The following is a 23,766-nucleotide window of genomic DNA, read 5'->3' as shown; positions in this document are numbered from 1 at the left end:
TAGGCCTATACAATAAAACATTTCCATTATAATTTTGCTAGGATTTAGGGAAGTCTGTGCTACTTTCTTACAGCCTCATAAGGCTATGATTGACTTGGATGTATTAAAGTAGCCTAGGCCCTATTGGGTTTCTAAGAAACATTGAATTAATGGATTTGGAAATGTAAGGATTTGGTCTGTTTATAATGTTAAATTATTGTTAGGTTTTCATTTGAGAAAACCTCACATGACCACATAACCAACCAGTAGGTGGATCTGAAAAGAGAGCATGTTCCTAGATCCTTTTCATTACCACTTGAAATGCCTTTACTAGTATTGATCGACAGGTGGCGCCTTTCATTCACAATTATAGTTCACACCTTCAACCAGTCTTTTCTATATGAGGCGTTCAAATCCCAATACTCGTGAAAATGTTAGCTAGCTGCAGTGTACACATATTCAAAAGCCCTTTTTTGACAAGATAATTGCAATACAAACCACCATAGTGCGAATTTCCTTTGAATCATCTTTAGGCCTATATCTCAGCTGTTTTTCATATTGTATATCATAAATGGTGAATGGAGGGCTACATCCAGGGAGAGAGAGATAAGCCTAGCATAGGGGTGAGGGCTGTGAGGCTGTTACTTTGACACAGATGAATTACAACAGTCTGACCTTTAGAATGTGCTCATTTAAGTTTATTTAGTCTTTTAGACACAAAGAAAAACAAAATGTCCCATACATGAAAAGTCATCAAGCATCCTGGCTCAGTAATCTGTAAACATTGTGTGAAACCAGCAGTGTCACATATCGTCCTAGCTTTCAGTATCACCTTAGACTCATTTGTACATTATTTCTTATGAAAACGCACTGAAAATAGTTTAAAAAAAGAAATATGTTTATTAGTCTTAGCACAATGATTACATGAACATAAAAACAATCTCATTTTACACGTTTATTATAAAAACATACATAAAGCTTCAATTTGGGATTATTTGAGTGAATTGATTGTTTATTCTGAAAGGGTAGGGTAAACTGACAGAAAATAGCCTCTGCACAACTTTTACATGTCCATTAGTAGTACCAATCCTTCCTCCTCAGGTGGATATCATTGAGGAAGCAAAAGTAGCACATGTATTGTGTATGTACATAGCATAAGTAGAAGTATTTGAGGATCCAACATATCTGTAGTTAAAGGTTTCCACTATTTGGTCACTATTTTTCATAAACATTGACCTAAGGCATGCTTTGAACTCATGCCTATTAGTTAGTGCAGTAACTTAACATCAGAAAAAGGGGTGAGGCACATTGACAGTCGGCAAAGAGGGCCAAACAAATTTTTTGTCCCTCCCCATGTTCGTTTTAAGGCTATAAAACTCGACAGCAAAGAAAAGGCTCCATTGATCTGTAAGTGTCTTGCTTGCTAACAACACTTATGGTTGCACTTGGTAGATCAGGTAGTTTTTGGGGGTGCAATGTTTCGGTCTTCGAAAACTCCATTAATGGGTTCAAGAAAAAGAGGCTCTACTGTAACCAAAACGCTGTAAGGCCTTCATGACTGTATCAATAACCAAAACTACCCTAAGCTTGTCAACCCCTCTCCTGTGGTCCGTACTATACAGACTGGTACTTGGTCATAAGCACTTTGGTCGGCTATCAATCAATAACAGCATAAAGACTGACATCCGCATGAAGTGTATAAAAACGTATTTCAGGAAAAGAAGAGAAGGAAGTGAATTTGTAGTGACTTCCTAAAGCTTGGTCTATGTTCCCTAGCCTTACAATCTAATTTCTTGTTTCTGAATGATCTCCGCCTAACATTTTTAATAACTAGAATTTCAAAAGATTGCACTTCCTTTTTGAAGCTGAGAAGAAGTATTCTTATTCTGGATATAATTCCTGGCAACAATTTCCAGACTAATTCCTTAACGTCGGCCCTTTTATTTCAATGTGCAGTTCTGCTACATTTGGAAGGCCTGGGAACATGGTTTATAGATGCTTAAGCAGAGAGACATTTTTTTGCAGACTTCAGCATGGGTGACAGGCTCATTATCCAAGTAAAAGTTTTATGCTTTAGTGCAGTGACAAATAGTGTTTAAAAGGGTCAAAATCAGACCAAACAAGCTTGATGCTGTAGAACTTGTTTTCACTCTGTCATCAGAAAGAGTACAATCTCTAAAAGTAAAACATCGGAAAGGCACAACACACAGTTGGTTTCAACTTCTCTAAGGCAGGGAACTCTAAAAAGAGTAAAATGAACCACTGACTGAAATGCACAGCTTCTCATAACTAATGTACATTTTTCAGGGTGAGAGATAACTCAAAATAAGTGTAAGTACCACAATACACTGCACAGCAATTCCCAATGTGCAACTATCATGCATTATTAGTGCAGTATTTTCCTCCTGGACATACCGTCAGCTGTGCAACAAAGGAGGAAAAGGTACAAAAAGTATGAAAGCTACATCAGTAGAAAGCCAAGAGAATGGTACTGTTAACACACTTGGATTAAAAAAAAAAAAGGCATGGATCCACCAAATGACTGACTTGGAAATAAATGTGTGTGCATGAGGGAGAAAGAGAGAGGAAAAATAAACAGAGAATCATTCAACGTAACAAACAAAGTGAAGGCAGTATTTGGGCTCCCGTGGTCCATCTCCGTAAGACTGCAGTTACACGATTGGCTGATGATCCCACTCTGAACAATCTGATTGGCTATTATTTTGGTGCAAGAGAGTGATTGGCTGGAAAGTGGCTCACATTTTGTTGAAACACTCCTTGGCGTTGGACCACACCTGGATTCCCTGAGACAGTGATGAAGTGTCCGAGAGCAATTTTGAAAGAAAGACAGCAAAAACAAGACAATTTTCTCAATCTCAAATCAGATGGGGAGCAGAACATGCTGAAGAATCAACATCACAAAGTAAGTAAGTTTTTAAGTAAGCAAGTTTCAAGAACATACGTGTTGTGGAAAAGAGCCCCATACCTTCTTACACATGCTGATCTGCATAATGGCATAGCTGATTAGTGCTTCACGCAAATCTTTGTCCTTCTGCTCCTTAAAACGTTCAATGTCTTCCCAGGCTGTTTGCACAAACTCGCTGAAGAGACACAATCAGAAAGATCATTTTGTGTTAAGTAGGGGTGGGGATGGTGGACCAGAAGACACGGAAGAGAAAGAAGAACGTACAATGTGGTAGTTTTTGTTTTCAAAATTACTGAGTAATATTACTGATGCATTTTTATTCATACATAATACCTGATTTTGATTCTGGGCTACCCGGCCTATGATTCAGACTTCAAAGATGGAACTCTATCCACCACTTCATGCTTGGAAAAAGTAATAAGGTATCTGCAAATTGTTTGACTATAAAAAAAAAGACAATATACTGTATTTCCAGACAGAGGAAAAGAGTGAGAGGACCAGACATTTAAGAAGGAATACATTTAAAAGACAGACAAATTAGATGAAGGTGGAGGATTTAATAATTGAGGTTGAGCTTACTGGCACTCTGTGTTTTTCTCTTTGAGCGTTTCCTCTCCCTCCTGGATACTCTGCTGCAGGGCTGCCAACCTGCTCTCCCTTTGCTCCTGGCTCTCTTGGCCGAATAGTTTACTGGTCATCCCCTTCAGAGAAAAGATACGTACTGTCTACACACACACACACACACACACACACACACACACAATATAATATAATATGTAATCATGCACAATTTTGACAACTGACTTGACACAGTCATTGTGTGTGTGTGTGTATACCACTTGTGTATGTGCCCAGAATGTGTGAGAAAGTGAGAGACAATAAGCGAGTGTGTAAGTATTAGTGCGTTACCCCAGTAGCCAGCTCTTCTTTCTGTTGTTTCTTATGGACGAGGTCCTGAGCTACCATCTCCAATTCATACTGGATCAACTCATGTTTCCTACATACTGACCTAATTCACAAACACACAGACATTTTTTTAAAAGTTATTTCAAATTTAAACCCCAAAAATGTGTAGTCCTATGACATTGTTGCATCCTGATACTAATACAGTCAAACAGAAATTACACTTTCACTACCACTATTAATAAAGTAAGACACAGCTGATCTTCATCTAATAAAGGAGCCATAACCTCAGTGCCTGTTGACAGCTACAGGTCTGCATTATATGCTCTGCTGAAAGACGGTTTAAATATGCCATGAAATATTTGCAATTGCGCCACTGCGTATTGCTTTGTTTTGAATAGAAATATATAGAACAAAGTCAGCATGAGGCGGAAGCACAGAAAGTAAATGTTTTCCTTATTTAACAGACACCTCTAAAACCCACCTAAGAAAAGCTTTAACCAAACATAAACATAAGAGCTTATCTCTACAACCACTAACATTACTCTTGCCAGACTAATGACCAATACCCTGGAGGGGCCATATCCTTTATCTCTCCGTCAAATTAGGGCTGCAATAATGACTGTTTTAATTATCAATTAATCTGCAGATTATTTTCATGATTAGTCAGTTCATTTTTGATCTATAAAACATTAGAAAACAATGAAAAATGTCTACCGCAACCATCACATTCGGTATTTTTGCTTGAGAATGACTTAGACAATTAATTCATTATCAAAATAGTTGGCGATTCATTTTCTCTCAGTTGATTATTCGACTTATTGTTGGAGCTCTAGACAAATTAAGGATCACCTCTCCTGAGCCTGATGTAATTTGAGCCCAGCCTTTAAAAAGGTCAGAGTTAGCATCATACCAGTCAAGAACACTCCAGCAGGGTTAATACTGGGTGTATGTATGATGCTTTCATGTCAATTCCACTTTAACACATATTGTGATATTTCTTCAAACCAAATGGTAATCAAGTGTGCTGACTTACAATCTAGTCTGATACTCTGTCAATACCAACAAGTGCATTAGCTCAATGAACTAATAAAACATGGCTGCTTCTTGTTTGGCCTGGCTCTATCTCTTTTAAACATACACAAACACCCACCTGACAGCGTCAGTGTAGAAAAGGTATTCTTTCAGTTGGTCTGCATAGTGCTCTTCTTCCTCCAGAATGTCATCTATTGATGCAGCATACCTGTGTACACGTCACATTCATAAGTAAACCAATACAAAAAGAAGTATTACTGTATGTGTAAGAATGTGTTTAAGTTAGTAGTTTAATGACTATAGTCCATTAGACTATAGTCTATTACTGCTTTAGTAAGCTTAAGTGTAAGCTACAGTTTGAGTGTTAGAGAGGGTACATTAGTTAAAGTGCTTCATCTTTAGTCTACTTACGTGTCCATGTGGTGGCCAGCACTCTGTAGTCCGTCTCCCATCTCTTTTTCAATAGCACTCCACTCACTGGAGACACAACAATACAGAATTCAAGAAATACGAAATTCAACCTGATGTTAAATAAAATATGGCTATAAGCAACTGTGTAGATCAAAGGTATCTTGATAGAGTATATGCACTGAGTGCCTTTTAATTTTAACTCAGGGCTTGTTGATGCTCTATTTTGTTTACATGTAGTGCCCTCTTTTAGGCCATAACTATGATTTTATGTACAAATGCAGTTACAACAGGACAGGTGTTTCTCACCTAAAGACTCTGCCGTAGTTACCATGGACCTTGTAAACTCCATACAGCCGGTCTGCTACTTTCTAAAATAAAGACAATCAAATCATTAATACGTTATGGATAGTCAGAAAAATAAATCCAGAATGATGCTGCTTCACAAATAAATGTAGGTAGTGCTCAAAGAAGCTCATACACACCAATTGTGTACTACTTGCCCTAGTCAAAATGGTAAGTAATTGATGAAGAAGGTCAAAAATCTAGCAAGCTAAATACCCAGTTCTTTTATTGCAGGAGGAGTAGGCAGACTAAATGCCAGTGAAATATTAATGCCCATGTTACAAAGCACAGTACGGTATACAAAAAAACACAGGCCAAACCTAAGCAGACATTTGAATATAGGTGTGTGTTTGTTTGCACATCCCAAAACTCACCACCCGCACCCTCAGTAACTGAGAGATGACAGTGTTCAGTTCATCACTGTAGTGTTTCAGTGCTGTGAATCGCCTGGAAAACACAACAAATGGATCATAACTTAAAAACAGTGTTTAACTGACTCTTAGCATTTCTTTGTGCTTCAGTTTGTTTTGCTCTAATGTGTGATGTTTACATATTAGAAACTCTTATTATCACTTAATTACCATCCAATGTTACCTCGTACTACCTGTTTTTCCACTGGGATCATTCACTTTTAAGTCTACTCATTAACAACTTTCAAACCATTTTTTCACGATAATTCAGTAATCTGACTAAATTTCCTGCTTTGTATAAATTCTGGTAAAACTAATGATCATTACACTTTTTTTTCTGTCTGTTGTACACCTACTTGTCAGGGTTTTTGACTCTGAACATGGCACTCAGAGACTTTAGTCTGGAGTCAACCTGTCAGGGAACAGAATTATACACGTTAACAGGATTTTTATATGCATATGGCATACAGGAGAATCTATGAAAAGGAATACATATGATCCAGTTTGCCTTTTATAAAACAAGTGACTGAAACACTGTTATCTTACAACTAAATTCTCAGTCAAGCAATTCAGCAAAAGAGGAATTTGATGGATGTTTGTTAAACAGTTGTTAAACAGACAATGTACTATCAAACTAAAGTGTGAAGGAGACAAAGTACAACTAACTGTGTACCTTGTCTTGGAAGCCTGTCTCCAAAACTGCCTCCCTCCATCCTTTCTCCTGAGGACAGATGATTGACAGATGACAGACACTTGATAGACAGGATTAACAACCACACAGTGTAAAAATGGGATTTTCAAGCAGAAAATTGCACTACAACAAAACACCACAAGGTGCTGCGCTGGATTGAGCATGTTGCTACAGGCTACAGGGAGAAGACCAAATGCAAATCCGGAAGTTCAGTAAAAAGGTGTATTGGCAACATAAGGACAGAAGGATTTTTAAACTGGGAAAAGTTCACCAGCTAACTGCTTACTTCCATACTAGTCTCGCTTTGCCACACCGTCCTCCACAGCGCTGCGGAAGAAGGTCTGGCTAGTCCACACAGCATTCCGGGATGGGAGAAAAACGTGCTCTGGTTAATTGGCATTTCTTTAAACCAATCACAATCGTCCTGGGCGGTGTTAGCACCGGGAAAAGCCGCGGTGCCGCTGCAAAATAGCCTCGGGGAGGAACTTATTTTGGTGGAACATTGTGTACGTTCAAAAGTTGTTTTAGTCGTGCAACAGAAAACTCAGATTGGACAGATCAGTCTAGCTAGCTGTCTGGATTTACCCTGCAGAGATCTGAGAAAAGGTTAACCATAGTCCTCATAAATCGACCGGAGTTTAAAATGTCAACACAGAGGAAGCCCAAGGCAACGGATATCCGGCCTAAATAAGTGAAATCCGGCGGAATTTCCGTCAGCAACCCCAGAAGTGGAACGTCAAGGATATAGACTACTTCCATACTAATAGACATACAGAAAATAGAATTATGAACTTGTAGTTATTCTACCTGGTATGGGCACATGCAATAGCTCTGTGGCAAAAATAAAAGGAATAATAATAATAATAATAATAATAATAATAATAATAATAATAAGTACGGCAGGGGGTGCTATTGCAACAGGTTCATCCCCTGTTTCTTCCGCTGCAGCATGATATCCCTTCTGATTGGAATTGCCCTTTCATACTTCTTCTTCTTTGTCTTTATCCTCTTACCAGTGCGGCATCGTGCATTGTTTTGTGTGCCATGTCTGCCATATGTATGGCAGAATTCAATGGGACATTATGTGGAACATAATAATGAAATGCTTGAGTACTAACCTCAGTCAGAAAGAGGAAGAAGATTTTGTCATTGGAAAGGACAGGATGCGATGCAACACGCAGCAGGAAGTTTTCCAGGCCAACTCTTCGTCGCTCAACAAAGTCTGGGTCGAGGTTGTCGGCTGCTAGCTTGTGCCACACAAACTCTGCCTACAAGAGGCCCAATGCAGGGAGTTAAAAAGAAAAAGTGAATTCCACCTCAAAAGACAAGGGTATACACCATTTACTACTAGGAAGAAACTGTCTAACTATGAAAGAAAGACTAAATAAATGTCATTAACTAACTACAGATGAAGTAGTTACATCACAAAAACTCCTTAGCTTTACCGAGCAAATTAATTACATTTTGGGGGCTTTCACACCTGCCTCATTAAGTTCGGTTCAATCACACTAAAGTTCAATTTCCCCCTTGGTGCGGTTTGTTTGGGCATGTGTGAATGAAGCAATTGCACTCGGATGCGTGCCAAAAGCGGACCAAACAAGCGTACCAAAACTGAAGAGGTGGTCTCAGTATGCTTTCAAAAAAACTCTGGAGCGGTTCGTTTGTGGCGAGAACCTGACCTGACCTCGAACCGCCCAAACTATATGTGTACTCCGCAAGTCTGAGCTAAATGGTTCCTGTAGTCAGGTGTACTTTGCAATCTGCGATGCGGCAGAGCAGGCAAACTGTGGCAGCTTGCAATGTTTCTCTCACAGAAATAGACAGCAGTCAAGCTTGCCGTCATTCCCATTTCCATGGTCAAACCAGCTGGCGCTAAAGTTGGAGACAGAGCGAAGTCTCATGAGTAGAGCAGACGTGGTAACATCGCTCGCAAAACACTGTCCGAAAAATGATTTAAATGAAATGAGCTGGTTTGTCCATGGAGATGCAAGAAATATGCACTAGTCCAGAACACAGGACCTTCTTCCTGTATTTACTTTCTTGCTCCCGGCCCAGACACATCTGACCAATAAGCTCTGGTAGTGATGCATTTTCACTAGGATTTTTCTCCATGTAAAAATGAAACCGAACCAAGGGGAAAACGCTCCAAGTTTACAAACTCATCAAGTCATTCGGACCAAAGCAAATTAACTATAGTAATAAACGGCCTTAATTTATCTTTTTATTTATTAATTATAAGTCTCCTTCCACCTACAGTATGTGTCACTCACCCTTTTCTCAGGTAGTGGAGGGATGATGATGTAGGGGTAGGTGACCAGGAGGTATGTTCTCAGCAACTCAAACTCACTGTAGCGTCTCCACAAAGTGTCAGGTGTGGCAGGCGTACCCCCCTCTGGAACAGTTTCAGCTGGCCTGCAGACAGAGGAATGAGAAAACAGCATTGTTATCAGGTGTCATGATAGAAGTGGTAAGGCATTTAAGCTACTGATCTTGTTCAAAGCAACTTAAGACACATAATGAGCAACATATCTCATCTAACTTTGGCTTAATTACTCTAAGGACATTTCGAAATAACACTGTGCAAGATAAAGCAAATATGTCCTATGTGTAGAGCTGCAACGATTAATCGTTTAATCGATTAGTTGTCAACTCTTAAATTAATCGCCAACTATTTTGATAACTGATTAGTCGGTTTGAGTAATTTTTTAAGACAAAAGTCCAAATTCTCTGATCCCAGCTTCTTAAATGTGAATATTTTCTAGTTTCTTCACTCCTCTGTGACAGTAAACGGAATATCTTTGAGTTGTGGACAAAACAAGACATTTGAGGACGTCATCTTGGGCTTTTGGGAAACACTGATCAACATTTTTCACCATTTTCTGACATTTTATAAAATCAACAGATTAATCGACTATGAAAATAATCGTTAGTTGCAGGCCTACCTATGTGCTTTTAATATTGATAAAGTGTAGGAGTAAGTGGTCCCACTCCACTCTTCTTGTCCCTGCTGTTTATTTCTGCACCATATTGCAATTGCATATTGCATAATGCAATTTTGCATATGCTGTCACAATCAAGGTAGTCTTGCATTGCCAGACCTATCTCCACAGCGCTTTTGCTTTCACAATTGTTTTGTAAGGAGCTAAGTCCCAGATGCAGCGAAGGTACCCTTGCAAAATAGACAGCGGGGATAGCGGAAGGGGAGGAGAAATCCCAGCATTGTACATCCAGTAAGCCAGATGACAATCAGGGTAAAGAAACTGAAAAGTTGTTTATGTTTTGCACAAAGTAACAGTAGATTATTCAAAAACAACGAAACTGCCATTAAATGGCAGCAGAAAACTAGACACTCCAGTTTATGACCTACCGTATTTCTATGAGGTAGACTGTATAGGTTTCCTGCATGTTAACCGTATTCTTTCCTGTTCTTTTCTCTGCCTCTGCCACGTTTATCTCCATTTTTCTCAACAGAGCTGTCCCTCTTTCCACCATCTACATAGACAAGAAAACATATTGTGTGAGCATGAGAAAAGACCGTCAAAGAAAGGGAGAAGGGAAGAGGGAGAGAAAAACATAAAAGGTATGTGGCCAAAATATGATGGAGCATCAGAAAAAATAACATGTAAACAGACAGGTGTGTGTGTGTGCGTGTGTGCGTGTGTGTGTGTGTGTGTGTGTGTGTGTGTGTGTGTGTGTTCTCAGGGTCTTAGAGAACAAAAAAAGACAATTTTCCACTCTGGTGAAGAATACAGTTGTATTCTATTCAATTCTAAACAGACTGATAAGCATGAAACTAGATGAGCACAGAAAAGCAGGCAGATGTTTTGCTATTGAAGGTACTGTAACACTGTGATTCTTTACACAGGGTTATGACAGGCGTGTGCCCTGGTCACAAGACAAGCCAATACTTCCACTACTTCCACCAAAGGCAAAGAAATCGTTGCTCGTGTATCCCGGAAATTGTCCTTTCTCACTAGAAACCACGGTAATTAGGACTGGACCGACATGAAGGACACAAAGAGGACTCTAATTTAAATTAAACTTTAGGCTTAGCGTTCAGACGTGCTAGCTAGCAAGCTAACGTCAGGAGTAGTTTACCAAAGACGAACCACTGTTAGCAATTTTTCAACTTTAGCTTAACGTTACTTTGTAACATTTATGTTACCTTGAAGAACTAGTAGCTACATTTAGTTTTGAAGCCAGTTAAGATTCTAAACATTGCAACAGCTTTTTGAAAAGGAGAGTGAGTGGAAAAGTCTCCGTTGCTTCATGTCACTGTTAACTCCACCTATCATTAGCTTACATTACGTTAGGCCTGTATGGGGAAGTTTTTAATAGTGAAGACAGGCTTTTAAACTCCAAACATGTTTGTCATAGAGAATAACAAAAAGTACGACCGTGTTTATAAGGTTGTTCTCGGATTCTGTTGAAGTGATGTCGGTGTTAACGATCACAGCTACTTCTTTGTTACTTCCAGAGTCTGCCATCATCATCTGGCCGAGGAGTTGCTGTTGTCAGCTGAGCTGGCAGAGAGGGTTCCCGCTGTTGTGCGCATGCGCATTTCAGTCTGAGGCCACTGATCAGTGATAATGTTTGATAGAACTAAATGAACGGTATTGAATTACTAATTATATCACCATTATATCACAAATGGCCAAACATTTTTTTTTTAAATCAATAATAAAACACAATAGAATAATAATAGAATAATAAATAAAATGTTTACAAGAGTAAAACAATTTAATATCAGAATCATATCTGGCAATCTGTTTAATTATTATTTAAAATAATATAATATAATGTAAAATGCAACAATGCAGTAATATTTGTACTGACATTGCGGCAATATTGCAAGTGGCCATATAAAGTTTTAAAGTTTTAGTTCAGCACAACAAAACTGTAATTGACTTGGTATTAGCCAACATGATTATAGTTGGGAGACCCAGGACTAGGTGGAGGGATTATATCTCTAACCTGGCCTGGGAACGCCTCGGGATCCCCCAGTCGGAGCTGGTTAATGTGGCCCGGGAAAGGGAAGTTTGGGGTCCCCTGCTGGAGCTGCTACCCCCGCGACCCGACCCCGGATAAGCGGATGAAGATGGATGGATGGATTATAGTTCAAGCTGGTGCACATTTAAATCAGATCAGTTGATGGTTTCTGAAAGTGCTGAATTGGTGAACTCTGTACTCTCCTTTGGCTCCATTTTTTTCTTTTTAAATCTTTCTTTGACGTTTTCCTTTGTCAAGACTGACATCTACTGGTATAATTTTGGCTTGGGATTTGTTTATTTTCATTTGCCACCAGAGCCCGTACTTTTGTTCATTTTGTGTGATTTCTTGTTTTGGGCAACTTTGGAAAAAATTACCCTTACATATTTGGGAAATGCCCATTACCAATTGATTCAGTTTGCAGAATCTCAAATGTAAATGTTTTTTTTTCCCACTGAAGGATCACTAAGTAGTTACATTCGTATGATACTTGTGTTGACAGCTCAAGATCAATGCTTAAACATGCTGTACGGTACCCTTTAAAATCAAGATTATGAGGGTTTTATCATATCAAAAGGTATTGGATATTACATCATTAATTAAAGAAATAATTAAAAAAAAATTATTATTGCTTGCATGGTGTGTGAAAACTAAATTCTGAAAAGGTGCCATTTGGTCCCTCTCTCATTGGTTGTAGATGGTTGTGGGCCCAGATGTGAATGAGAGGGATGCGGTATGTCTCAGGCTAGTAAACAGCACAGAAACACGGCCTTTTAGTTCCTGTGGTCACGCCTTTGTGCAGCGTTTAATGGTTAAAGAGAAGGGTGGAGCAGCATTTAGTAAGGAAGCATTTTATATAGATGCCACTGGGCATGGAGTTGGGTGTTGGGTTGTTGTGGAATTCGGGGTGGATGCAAAAGAGATACAAAGAGGGAGAAGCAAAGAGATGCATACAAGATGAAAAAAAAAGTGAGATTATTTAACATAATGATTTATTGTAAAAGCATCAATGAGACAGATGCAGCAGGTATGGGCAGATGGATGGAGTGATGGTGGGATGCGGTTTAGGCTGCAGCGTGTCAGGAAACCCAAAGCTCTGCGCTGTGACCAGCCGTAGTCACAGCAACAGCATAGTTACCATTCTTTCCTGCCACTGACCTCAAACCAGCCACCACCACTTCCTGTCCACACACACGGGCACGCAGATACACACACACCTCTAGCCCTATTTGGCTGACTATAATCGGCCATTTGACAACTTTTTTTAACCCTCTGACCAAGAACATTAAGCTACAATAAACTATGTACAGTGTGTGTGTGTGTGTGTGTGTGTGTGTGTGTGTGTGTGTGTGTTTCTTCCTGTCTTGTTTATATTTGGAAGTTCTGACCTAAAGATGATGAGTGACTATAATTTAGATGGGTTTGTGTGCATTATACACTAAGTCATGATATTCATGTCCAACTGTCTGGAGACAATCAAGAATAATACCTGCTGTTAACTAATAACTAATACAGATCAACTGGATATTGTACATGCCAAAAGGCACATTTTAAAATAGCAAATGAATTGCTATTCCAAATGATTTCTTAAACACACGACTGTGCATTTTAATGTTTGTTTTTTCAGGTATATTGTCTAGAAAAATCTTTCAGCTCACTGGTTCATTTGACTATCATATGTTGTTCAAATTAATCACTTCTTCCCTTTGTATGTTCAATTGTTAGAGATAAATATTAATCAGCCTTTTGAAGTTTGACTGCTGAACAGCAGAGGGCAGCAAAATCCAATAATGTTGTTGCACAACCACCTGTTCAAAATCAGTAAGCGTTGGGCATACTGTAATATGAGTATGAATAAGTATAATAGGTCTCTTTCATGTGACATGTCAAAATGTATACTATGAAAAAGGCCCAGTACTATATATTTTTTAATAATATATTGCCTATCATTATATGCTTGACACAATTTAACAATAGGAGCAATTGTAATATTGGACAGTCAGTCAAACTATTGCACTATTAACATTTATGTTTAACGTGAGTATTAATGCATAAAATTAACATTTCTGTGTTTAAATTTTAATATAATATATACATATTTTCCACATACACATCCCATTGCTGGTTTACTGTTCATATGCTATTCCAAAGTGGTGGACATTGCAGTATTAGTGTGCATTACTGAGTAAAACTACCATTATACAAGTCTACTGTATTTAGTACTGTACTTGTATGTATTTTCTTCAAGTCAATTTTTGTTTGAGCGTGAACATTACTGTTGATTGGCACCTTTCTGTCTTTGCATGTCTCAGGGGTCACTGTCAAAACAAGACAACCTTATTCATGCCTTCTCTTCCTCCTGCCATTTGTGTTGTTTTGTTTTCAGTTTTTTAGATCGGAATGTTTTATATCATATTAAAAAAAAATCATAATTGCTTTATATACATTCAAATATGTGTTTTCTTTATCAGATATCTGACTTATAGCGAGTTTTAGAAAGTTGCACTGTCCATGCGTGTTTATGTGTGCATGTGTGTGCATGACAAGGCTGGTCACGAAGGTTATAAAGAGGAAGCCCTTGCGGTCAGTAGAAATGAACACATGTTTTGCTTCATGTCATAGTCTGCGTCCTTCGTTTTCTTCTCCTTCATCCATCTATTCTTGCTTCTGACCGTGGTGGAAAGCTAATGCAGTGTGTCCAGTGAGCCCTTTTTTGTGAGTGAGCCTGTATAGTTTTATGCACTTGTATGAAATACCATAATGAAGTCAAGCCTCGTTGGTATAGTACTATGTTGGTTATTTGCTTACTGTAGACCTTCTGTACATGGGATTACCTACATGGGCTTATTAACGATTAAAGAAAAGTTGACACACTGCTCATAGTTACCCATTTCAAACTGATACATAAGAGGGCGGATTATATATCTTTTTACAAGATTTGCTTCTGTTTAAATACTATTGCAAAATAATACAAAATCAACATTTCTTCCCTTGTATCTCTTCTATCACATTTCTCATATCTATTTTAAAATTTCCTTCCAGTTTTCTCTCTCCCATCCATCACCAGAGTGTTGACAAATTAGGACATGCAAGTCTCATTGAACGCTTCTCTGCATGACTGATGCTGCTGTCCAACAAGATGCACATGCACACTTGCATGTGTACGCATTTACTGTACATGGGCACTTAGTCTCATACACACACACACATGCAAACACACATGAAGAGTGTGAGCAATGCCGTATAATAAAAGCGTGGCAGCGATGTGGTCAGCTTTGCCCCATGTGCAATCGTTGAGAAGCCACATGAAGGCTTCTGGGTATTAAAGGACAAGCCTTGGTTGACTGGGAGGGAATCTGTCATGCAACAAGAAAACTGTGTTTTTCACCCTTTTCTCCCTCTTTCATTTCTTCTTGAGCCCTTTTTTCTTTACCCCTCTTCCCAAGTTCTGTCTTTCACCAAATTCTCTCTGCCCACTTTTTTTTCTCCTTCTTCATTTCTTTCATTCTGTGGCATATTAGACTCAGTTGTAATACTCTCCAGCTTAAAATGCTTAGACCACTGGAATGTTCCGTCAAAGAGGTGGGCGGACCCGGGGGGCGGGACAGACCAAAATGACCAATTAAGGAGGAGATTGAGGTAAGACGGACAGCTTCTAAATGGTGTAATAACAACCTACTAAAATGTAATTACAATGCAATAGCAATAGACACTTCTAATGAAAGGATGTATATGCCAATGTGATTTCCTAATTATGGCCTTGGCATAATGGGTGACTGTTAACATGGCGTGGAGATTATAGAGAGGTGTCTGAATGCAAAAAGGCAACCACAAGGACTTGTAACAGTGACAAATGGTCACTCAGAAGTCCTGCCAAGTATGGATCGCAACAGGTAGGTTGGTGTGTTTGAGAGGTAGCCTGAGAGGGAATGAGTTAGCTAGTGTGAGCTTGAGTGACTGATTTCATCAGTTTATCCGCTGAGCCAACTATCCAGTTGTCTATTCATCTGTCCATCCATTTAATCTTTTTATCAATACTCTATCTGGCTATTAGCTCAAGTTTTTGCTTTTTGTTTGACCTATTCCTCTGTTGGTCCAATTTCATTCCTCATAAAGCGCTCATGTCCATCCACTGTCCATCGGTCTTTCAGCCTGTCCATATGTGATGCCATCCATCCATCCTCTGTCCATCCATCTCCATTCCTCCATCCATCCCTCCATCTCTAACAAGAGGATTGGATGGTGGCGTCCATTATTACAGAGCATCCCAGAATAGAGTCTCGTTTTATTACAAGTCCCTCTGGTCGCAGTGGCTACCCAAATTACAGGCCAGGCTTCTCACACATAAAAAAGGTTGCACTGCCGAAAACCAGCCACCTCAATAAAGGATGGATTAGAAAATCCTTTGCTTTTTTCCCTTCCTTTCCTTTTTGAAAGGTTTTCTGTACATTTTTTTCCCTCTGGTGTTTTGTTTTATGTTGGGGTGCAGCGGTCTTCTTCAGTGGTTTTGCTCCCCGACCCTGCGGCGGGAAAATACGCTCACTTGTGGGTTTCTGGGAAGGCAGCGGTGGACGAAACATCTGCTGGAAGCAATATGTAAGTGTGTGTGTGTGTGTGTGTGTGTGTGTGTGTGTGTGTGTGTGTGTGTGTGTGTGTGTGTGTGTGTGTGTGTGTGTGTGTGTGTGTGTGTGTGTGTGTGTGTGTGTGTGTGTGTGTGTGTGTGTGTGTGTGTGTGTGTGTGTGTGTGTGTGAGCATGTGCATATAGGGACACTGCCCTGGTATCCAGTTTACAGATCTGTTTGAGTGATAGCAAAATAGTAGGCGATAGTGAGAAAAATATAAGCATTAATAGTTTACGTAAGTGTAGAAAGGTACAACGCTTGCAGACTTTTACATAATCTTTTAGATTAATTCAACATTAAGTTTTCACCTGCTATTTTCAATTTTAAAAACCAGGACTTAAGTAATATCCCTGAAGCCACTATGTTTAGTCTATCCAACATAATGAAATTGTATGATGTGAGTTCTGTCACATCTTTATGAAATGCATGAAAGATTTATTAAACGCATACCGGTCAATAAATACTCTGCATGAATATTGACATTTTTTAAAGTAAAGCTTTGTCCACCTCTTAAGTGCTGCACTGGTGGGTATTTCAGGGGGGGCTTGGAATTGAGGGGCCAGCTTTAAAAAGCTTTTTAAATCTCAGAGTGACGAGTAAGTCCAGTACTGGTTAGACTGTTATTGGCAGGAGAACTTAATAAATATTTAGTAAATTGTTATAGGATATAATACAGTAAAACAAAGGATGTGATTTCAACCTAATTTATCACAAACACATGATATTCCATTTTACTTACCCTTCAAGATGCCTTTGAATCTTTGACTTCATCAAACAAAGACCTTCATGGCATAATGTTTTCTGGCCTGGGCATATTCCTGTTAAGTAAATTGATGATTTTGGTCATACAAATATCTATTTGTAAAGAAAAAAGGGACTTTAGACTCAACTGTGTGCTGACAGGTGCAGTAAGGATTTCTATATGCTGAAATGCAGGGGCGTACTACAAAATTCTGGGCCCTGTAGAAAAGCATTTTCTATGAGCTATTCATTCTAGCATTGTTCTGGGTACTCAGTCCCCTTTCCCCCCCCAGTCCGACGCCCCTGCTGAGATGTATTGCCATGTGAAAAATTGTTCGGTTCCCTTTTCCTGTTTATTAGGGACCTTTCGGTATTTATGGAATGGACCACCGGAGGAAAATAGGGGAGGGTCATGTCTTTTTATTCTTTGTTGAGGGGAGGGTCCTTTTTTTTAGTCTACCGTGAAGGGTCACCCAACTGTTGTATTCATGAGAACAGCAACATTTCAAAGTGGCTTGTTTGGTGCATATTTATCCATGTAGCTCCATGTAGCTCTCTCAGTCTCGGCCCCTATTGTTAGCAGATGGGTCCCTCCCTGTTTAGTCAGCCAGACCTGTAGCTTTATGGGATTACCCAAATTGAATAAATCCCGCTTGCACATAAACACAAAACTGCTTTGCTAGCTCAATCGTGTTGTAACTAAGACATCTGCTGAAAAAATAATTTTATTCATTAGCATGATTGCCGTACTGCTTAGTTCAAAAACATCCCAAAAACCCTGCAAAAACATAGCTGACCAGATGCAAGCTTTTATTTTGAAAAGCCGAAACTCGGGCCACAGACAGCAGCACCAGCTGGCAGCTGAGAGGGCATGAGACGGGAGGTATATCCTTTCGGTCCCGGTGATTTATTTATTTTATTTGTGATTATTTGTGATTATTTGTGAAAATGTGCAGCCTATTCAAGGAATTTGAGAAGGAAGGAGTGGTAACATGCAAGCTCCCAAATTGATGCTCATCTGAGAAATTGAGTTTTGGATAATGTTCAGCTTCGGCAAGCTTACCTATGCTAAAATATACAATGACTGAGGAAGCCTAGTGACGAGTCCATAGCAACCAGTGTTGAATTACCCAATGTGCTTTGCTGAATGGTCTCAATGTTTTATTGTTTTATTTCATGTGAATACTAGTTCACTAGATGAGTAACTTAGTATTTGAAGTAATGCAGTAATGCATTAAGTGTGCATTTAGTTTCCATGCTTATTGTGTTTCCACAACAATGTTAGAGAGTAAATCTACTGAAATGGCCACCACACTATAACAGAGGACTGTGATGCGTCATATCAGAATGCAGAGGTTTAGTTATGTACGTCATCATGGCTGTAGAGTAACAATGGGAAACTGCATATCTTTGCCAAGCACAAACCAGTACAATAAGTTGTTGGGGAGGGTCATCCCTTTTCTCCCAATCATTTTGGAGGGTCATCCAAAATTTAATATTGTGAAGGGAGGGTCAGGTCGATTTTGACTAAAGGTCCCAAAACTCCTCCAGTGGCCCCTTAATTAAATAACAAACAGTCCCTTACTCAAAAATGTCGCCGTCAGATATTTAAAGCTATAGTGCGTAGTTTCTGTCTCCCCCATGAGGAATTCTAAGGAATGACAACAACACTCTCTGTGCGTCCACATGATACAGCCTTCCGTGATCGTGCACTCGCCCCCACCCCTCCTCCACGCAGTTGTTAGGCTGAATCCCATTTCTCTATTACCCCTACCCCTTAGCCCTTGGCCCTAGAAAAACGAGGGGTAAGGGGTAGGGGTGAAAACATACCCCTATGAAATGGGACACCCCTTGGTTACATCATCATACATACTTAGGTCTGTTTGCAATACATATTTGTATACACACTGCATGGTGTGTTGTATATCTGTTTCAGTTATCACTGTTTTGAATGTCATTGATGTTCAGAAACACTTTCTTTGTTAACAAAAAGCTGTCTTTATTGCCCAATAAAGTAAACACTACAGGCAAAAACATTATATAAAAATATGTTATATTACAGAACCATTATCAACTATTAGAACCATAACTTACATGTCACACACATATAAAGAAGGCACTCAAATGTATAAAACTCAAAAAAGACTAGACCACAAACAAACAAAAAACTACAGCTATTCTGAAATTCCAGACCCCAGTCTGATGCCTGTTGGCCAGTAACCTTTCCCATCATACCCCATTTCCTTCATTAGTGTCCTCTATCATAACCAACAACAATGTACAGGTGCATGAACAGGAATGAATTACACATGTTTACAATAATACAGTACCAATACAATAATGAATGGCTACAACACGAACGCAGAAACTTCTGCTCGTTTTCAGAAAGTGGATCAGCTGCTGGGTTTCCTCCGGCATCCCTGTGTGATACAGGACGGTAGTGTTATACACTGATATCAAACGAAATTCGGATTGCTAATGGAGTTTAGTTAACACTGTAGACATGCATGGAGTCTATTCAAGGCAGAGAAATGCGGGACTGTTGTGTAAATAAGCAATGTAGCTAACGTTAACGTTAACTTTAGCGTTAGCGTTAGCATAGCAAGCTAGCGATTTTTAAAAAACGTTTCAATTACAAATATGGTTGCAAATATATATATGTACAGGACTGTGTAGAGCACAAAACAAGATCGTTGTAATTTTTACATCAATTCTTTAAGCCGAAAATACTTACATTTATGGATCTCTCTGGTCGACCTGGCAGCCATGTTTCCTGTTGCGCAATGAATCAGGATAGCCCTTGCTGTTCCAAGTAAGCTTGCGTTCTTACTTGGCGTCAAGGGGTATATAGCCCTTCCCCCTAGCCCTACCCCTCGACCAAAATGAGTATTGGGACAGCACTTACTCTCACGGAAGCGCAAACCAAAGGCCAAGGGCTAAGGGGTAGGGTAAATAGAGAAATGAGACGCAGCCTTAGTATGCAAGGAGGACACGGAGGATTAAAAAAACACAATGGACCCTTCAGAAGAGGTCATTCAATCAGGAGAGACTTCGATGCAGATATGCAAAGATTTATTGTACATAAGCATAATATGAAATGTACAGAGTCTTTAGACTCCATCATTAAAAATATTTTAAAGGGGTATAGAAGCCAGATATTCCCCCCGATGGAGCTTAGACACTGGTGATGGTGGAGAGGGAACCCGGAGACCGAAAGAAGGACCTGTCTGCCGGAAAGGGACTCAGATTGTCGTGATTAACAATGCCCGGAGGTGGAAGGGGAGGAGGAGGGTTGCACACTTGCCTGAAAAGACAGCTGATAGCAAGGAGAGAAGACATTTAAAGCAGGATGTCATGCTGTGATCGGATCATGAATTTCGTGGCCCATACTGGTTGGTTTACTTAAGAGTGAACCAACCAGAAAGGGCCACGTAACAGCTAAAAGTTAAGGGAGAGATAGAGCTGATTGAAGTAATTTAGAAGTCTTCCTGAAAGAATTTGCGCTGAGCTTCATTTATCTTCACTCGAGTTTCACTGGGAGGAAAGTCACTGGACGACACAGTCTTCTGAACATAGCCATACTGAGAAATGAAGAGAGAGTTGTGTGGAGCTTATAGTCTTAATTAGCTTTGTATCAACTCATTTGGCAATGGCTTGAATGTAGCAGACATTCTTTAATATCAAAAAGTTACGCACTAAAGCTTTGAAATAAATCCTAAACACAGATGCATTTGTTTCCTTACAACTTCCCTTCTTTGTAATTAAGATCATTTATTTCCATGTTCCCAGACTAATGTAAATATTTAACATATACAAATATATAAAATATCAATATATATATATATATATATATATATATATATAATATATATATTATATACAATAAGCTGTAACAGTCAAACATTTGAATATGGGGATGCAGTACTTAATTTAGTTTGACTAACAATACAGTCAATATAAATTGCAATGGTAGGGGAACGTTAGGGGAATGTTCTCTAAAGGTTACAACGGTAGGGGAACGTTCTCTAAAGGTTGCAACGTTAGGCGAACGTTCTGGGAACGTTCTGAGAACGGTCGATGTAACCGAAAACTAACGTTCCCTAAACGCCAGGAAAACTTTCCATGGGAACCAAAAGCTAACCTTCAGGGAACGTTCCCGCAACCAAAAACAAACATTCCCAGAACGTTCTGGGAACCAAAAATTGTTACCTGGGTTGCTGTCCAAAATCTGTTTCATCTACATATGTGGGACGTGTCATGGCTTTAGTCACGTTCCACGAGTGATTCAGAAACCACGCTTCTTTGAGTACAGTTAGCAGCTGAGATATTATTCCTGTTCGTTCATCAAAAAATGTCTGTTGACGAACTAAACCCCCGAACAACTGCAGTGCCGTGCCGTGTACAGTAATGATACTGTGTATAGTACAGTAACACCCTACCATCTGTGATGAACAATGATGCAGTCATCTCCATGGTAACAGGTTGTGGTTATATATTGATAGAGACAGATTACAGACATACGAAAGAAGAAAATTAAAGATGGAGACTTTTGATGAATAGAGGACGGGGGGGCGGGGTGTGGGGGGGGGGGGGGGGGGGTGGTGGAGATCTATCACCAAGAGAAGGGGACGTTTCTTTCACATCCTCTGTCTTTAAAGCCAAAAGGAGAAATATAGCATGGGATGCAGCCTCATTAAACAATATGAGGGCTCTTTATCATGTGGCAACCCACCGGAAATGTGGCTGCGACCCATCTTGGGTTTCGATTTAAGAAGCCAGGGTTTTACGGGAAGTGTGAATGTGGTTTGCGATGAAAGGATGGGATGAGGTGTGTGTGTGGATGTCTGTTTGTGTGTGTTTGTGTGTGTTTGTGTGTGTCTGCAGTGCACGCTATTATTATGTTGCTGTGGTTGTAATGATGTAAGATGATCACAAGGGCGTAAACAAGAGCAGCACGCTATCTACAAACAACATATGAAAACATCATGTTTCTGTGGGTCTCAAATAGATGATGACAACAGAAGAAGTAGATTTCGGTTGTCATTTTCACCAGAAAAAATAAGCACACATTCAATTTACTTTTTTTTTTAGGTATTATTTAGGTATTGGCTGAATTTAGGTATTTTGGGACTTTGGTAAATTGTTGTATTAAATGAAGAATCAGCTTTTTTTGTGACATACCTCTGAGAAACAGTTGATATGCTGTAGAAATTTCACTGAAGACATCACTAACCATTTACTGTACAATAAGAAATGGTATGCTGTTTCCCCCGTCTGTTTCCTAATCTAAACAAACATGGCAGGCGGTTGGTTAACTGGATGGGAAACAGAGACATACATACATACATACATACATACATACATACATACATACATATAGACATATTTACTCTTACATCTTCAGCAATTTCATAATTTACAGTTACAAGTAGCATTAGTTTTCATTTTCAATTTAGTTTGTAGTATACAATATTCTTACTTGTCATTTGATATGGGAGTGAAATGCTAGTCTGTCAGCAGGCTAGTCCACCACTTTGGTCCAGATTAAAATATATATAAAATAAAATATCCAACTATTGGATGGATTGCCATAACATTTTATACAAACATTCGTGGTCCCCAGAAGATAAAGCCTTCTGACTTTGGTGATCCTCTTATTTTTCATCTACCATGAGGTTCACATTATCATGTTTTAGAAGATTGACATGTAATTTGGTAGATATATTCAGTGTCATCTAGCGGGTCAAAGTTCCCCTTGTCCTGTGAACTTTCTCAACATTAGATGGGTTGGCACAAAGTTTGTACAGCCAATATGGTTCACAAACAATGTATCCCCTGACATTTCATGTCATGAGATGTTTCATGTATCATCTCATTTCCATGAGGTACACATTTGTGGTTTTAAAGGAAAGGTCTCAACTACTACTATATACTGGATGAATTGCCATGAAATGTGGCAACGGCATTCACATTGCCCTCTGACTTTGGTGATCCTTTGACTTTTCATCTACATCAATCATCAAGATTTCTTTTTTTGATTTGTTCACTAGTTTAGTTTAGGACTAAATTCCTGAAATTCCATTAGCCTCAGCTGTACCGTGTGTTTAGTGCTAAGTAGCAAATGTTATCATGCTAAACTAAGATGTTGAACCTGTATAGACCGGCAGAGCATCACCAGGGAAGAAACCAGGTTTGTGCTGATGTCTGAAGATTGTAAATAATTATGTCAACTGTCAAATAATGTATATATATATATATACATTCAACTTTTGAGTTGACATTATTGACATTATATATATATATATATATATATATATATATATATATATCTTTCAACCACATCTTCATCAGTAATTATGTGTGAATACTACTATCATCTTTGAATCAAGGCAAGGGTTAATATCTAGCCATCACCATTTGCTATCACGTTATCAATGTTCAATGGTCATGCTGACACCTGACCCAGCTCAATTCCCTGATGAGCTTGCACAGATGATGAAGAAAGGGAGATGCAGTTGAAAGCTCAGAACAAAGCTACTAAGTTGACCTTTAAGTTAAGATCACACATGTTGTTCCCAAGATCAAGAATAAACTTTCATGCTCAAGCCATGAAATTGTTTATCTTTGTTTCGTTTCAAGTCTAATGTGCTAGAATACAGAGCCACAACAAAAACAACCCAACAATTAGTCTCCAAATATCTGCACACTGCACTGTA

At 39.1% G+C, this 23,766-nt stretch overlaps 1 protein-coding gene across 2 annotated transcripts; it reads right to left on the bottom strand.

Annotated features, from left to right (window-relative positions):
• Positions 1-650: 650 nt before the first annotated feature.
• Positions 651-11,245, bottom strand: LOC144525144 (sorting nexin-4-like). 2 transcript variants are annotated; one of them, XM_078261686.1, is made up of 14 exons: positions 11,095-11,242; positions 10,065-10,189; positions 8,968-9,109; positions 7,816-7,965; positions 6,680-6,727; positions 6,363-6,418; positions 5,971-6,043; positions 5,561-5,622; positions 5,255-5,320; positions 4,962-5,051; positions 3,815-3,914; positions 3,485-3,630; positions 2,966-3,080; positions 651-2,783 (listed from the first exon to the last, which is right to left on the bottom strand). In XM_078261686.1, exons 1-14 carry the CDS (start codon positions 11,188-11,190, stop codon positions 2,736-2,738), a joined length of 1,317 nt encoding a protein of 438 aa, XP_078117812.1. In that variant the 5' UTR covers positions 11,191-11,242; the 3' UTR covers positions 651-2,735. The 2 variants fall into 2 exon arrangements, with proteins under 2 accessions (XP_078117812.1, XP_078117813.1); XM_078261687.1 differs by lacking the exons at positions 651-2,783; positions 2,966-3,080 and adding an exon at positions 3,117-3,346 and having other exon boundaries at positions 11,095-11,245.
• Between the last annotated feature and the right edge of the window lie 12,521 nt (positions 11,246-23,766).

The sequence above is a fragment of the Sander vitreus genome, chromosome 11 (assembly GCF_031162955.1).
Source record: "Sander vitreus isolate 19-12246 chromosome 11, sanVit1, whole genome shotgun sequence".
In the NCBI taxonomy this organism is placed as follows: domain Eukaryota; kingdom Metazoa; phylum Chordata; class Actinopteri; order Perciformes; family Percidae; genus Sander; species Sander vitreus.
The sequence above is the reverse complement of the archived record's forward strand: the minus strand, read 5'-3'. Positions and strand labels throughout refer to the sequence as shown.

Coding starts and splice junctions, on each gene's coding strand:
- LOC144525144 (XM_078261686.1), bottom strand. CDS start 11,190: ATGATGATGGCAGACTCTGGAAGTAACAAAGAAGTAGCTGTGATCGTT. Junction 5,623..5,970: donor AGTTACTGAGGGTGCGGGTG/GTGAGTTTTGGG, acceptor TCTTTATTTTAG/AAAGTAGCAGACCGGCTGTA. Junction 5,052..5,254: donor GCTGGCCACCACATGGACAC/GTAAGTAGACTA, acceptor ACGTGTACACAG/GTATGCTGCATCAATAGATG.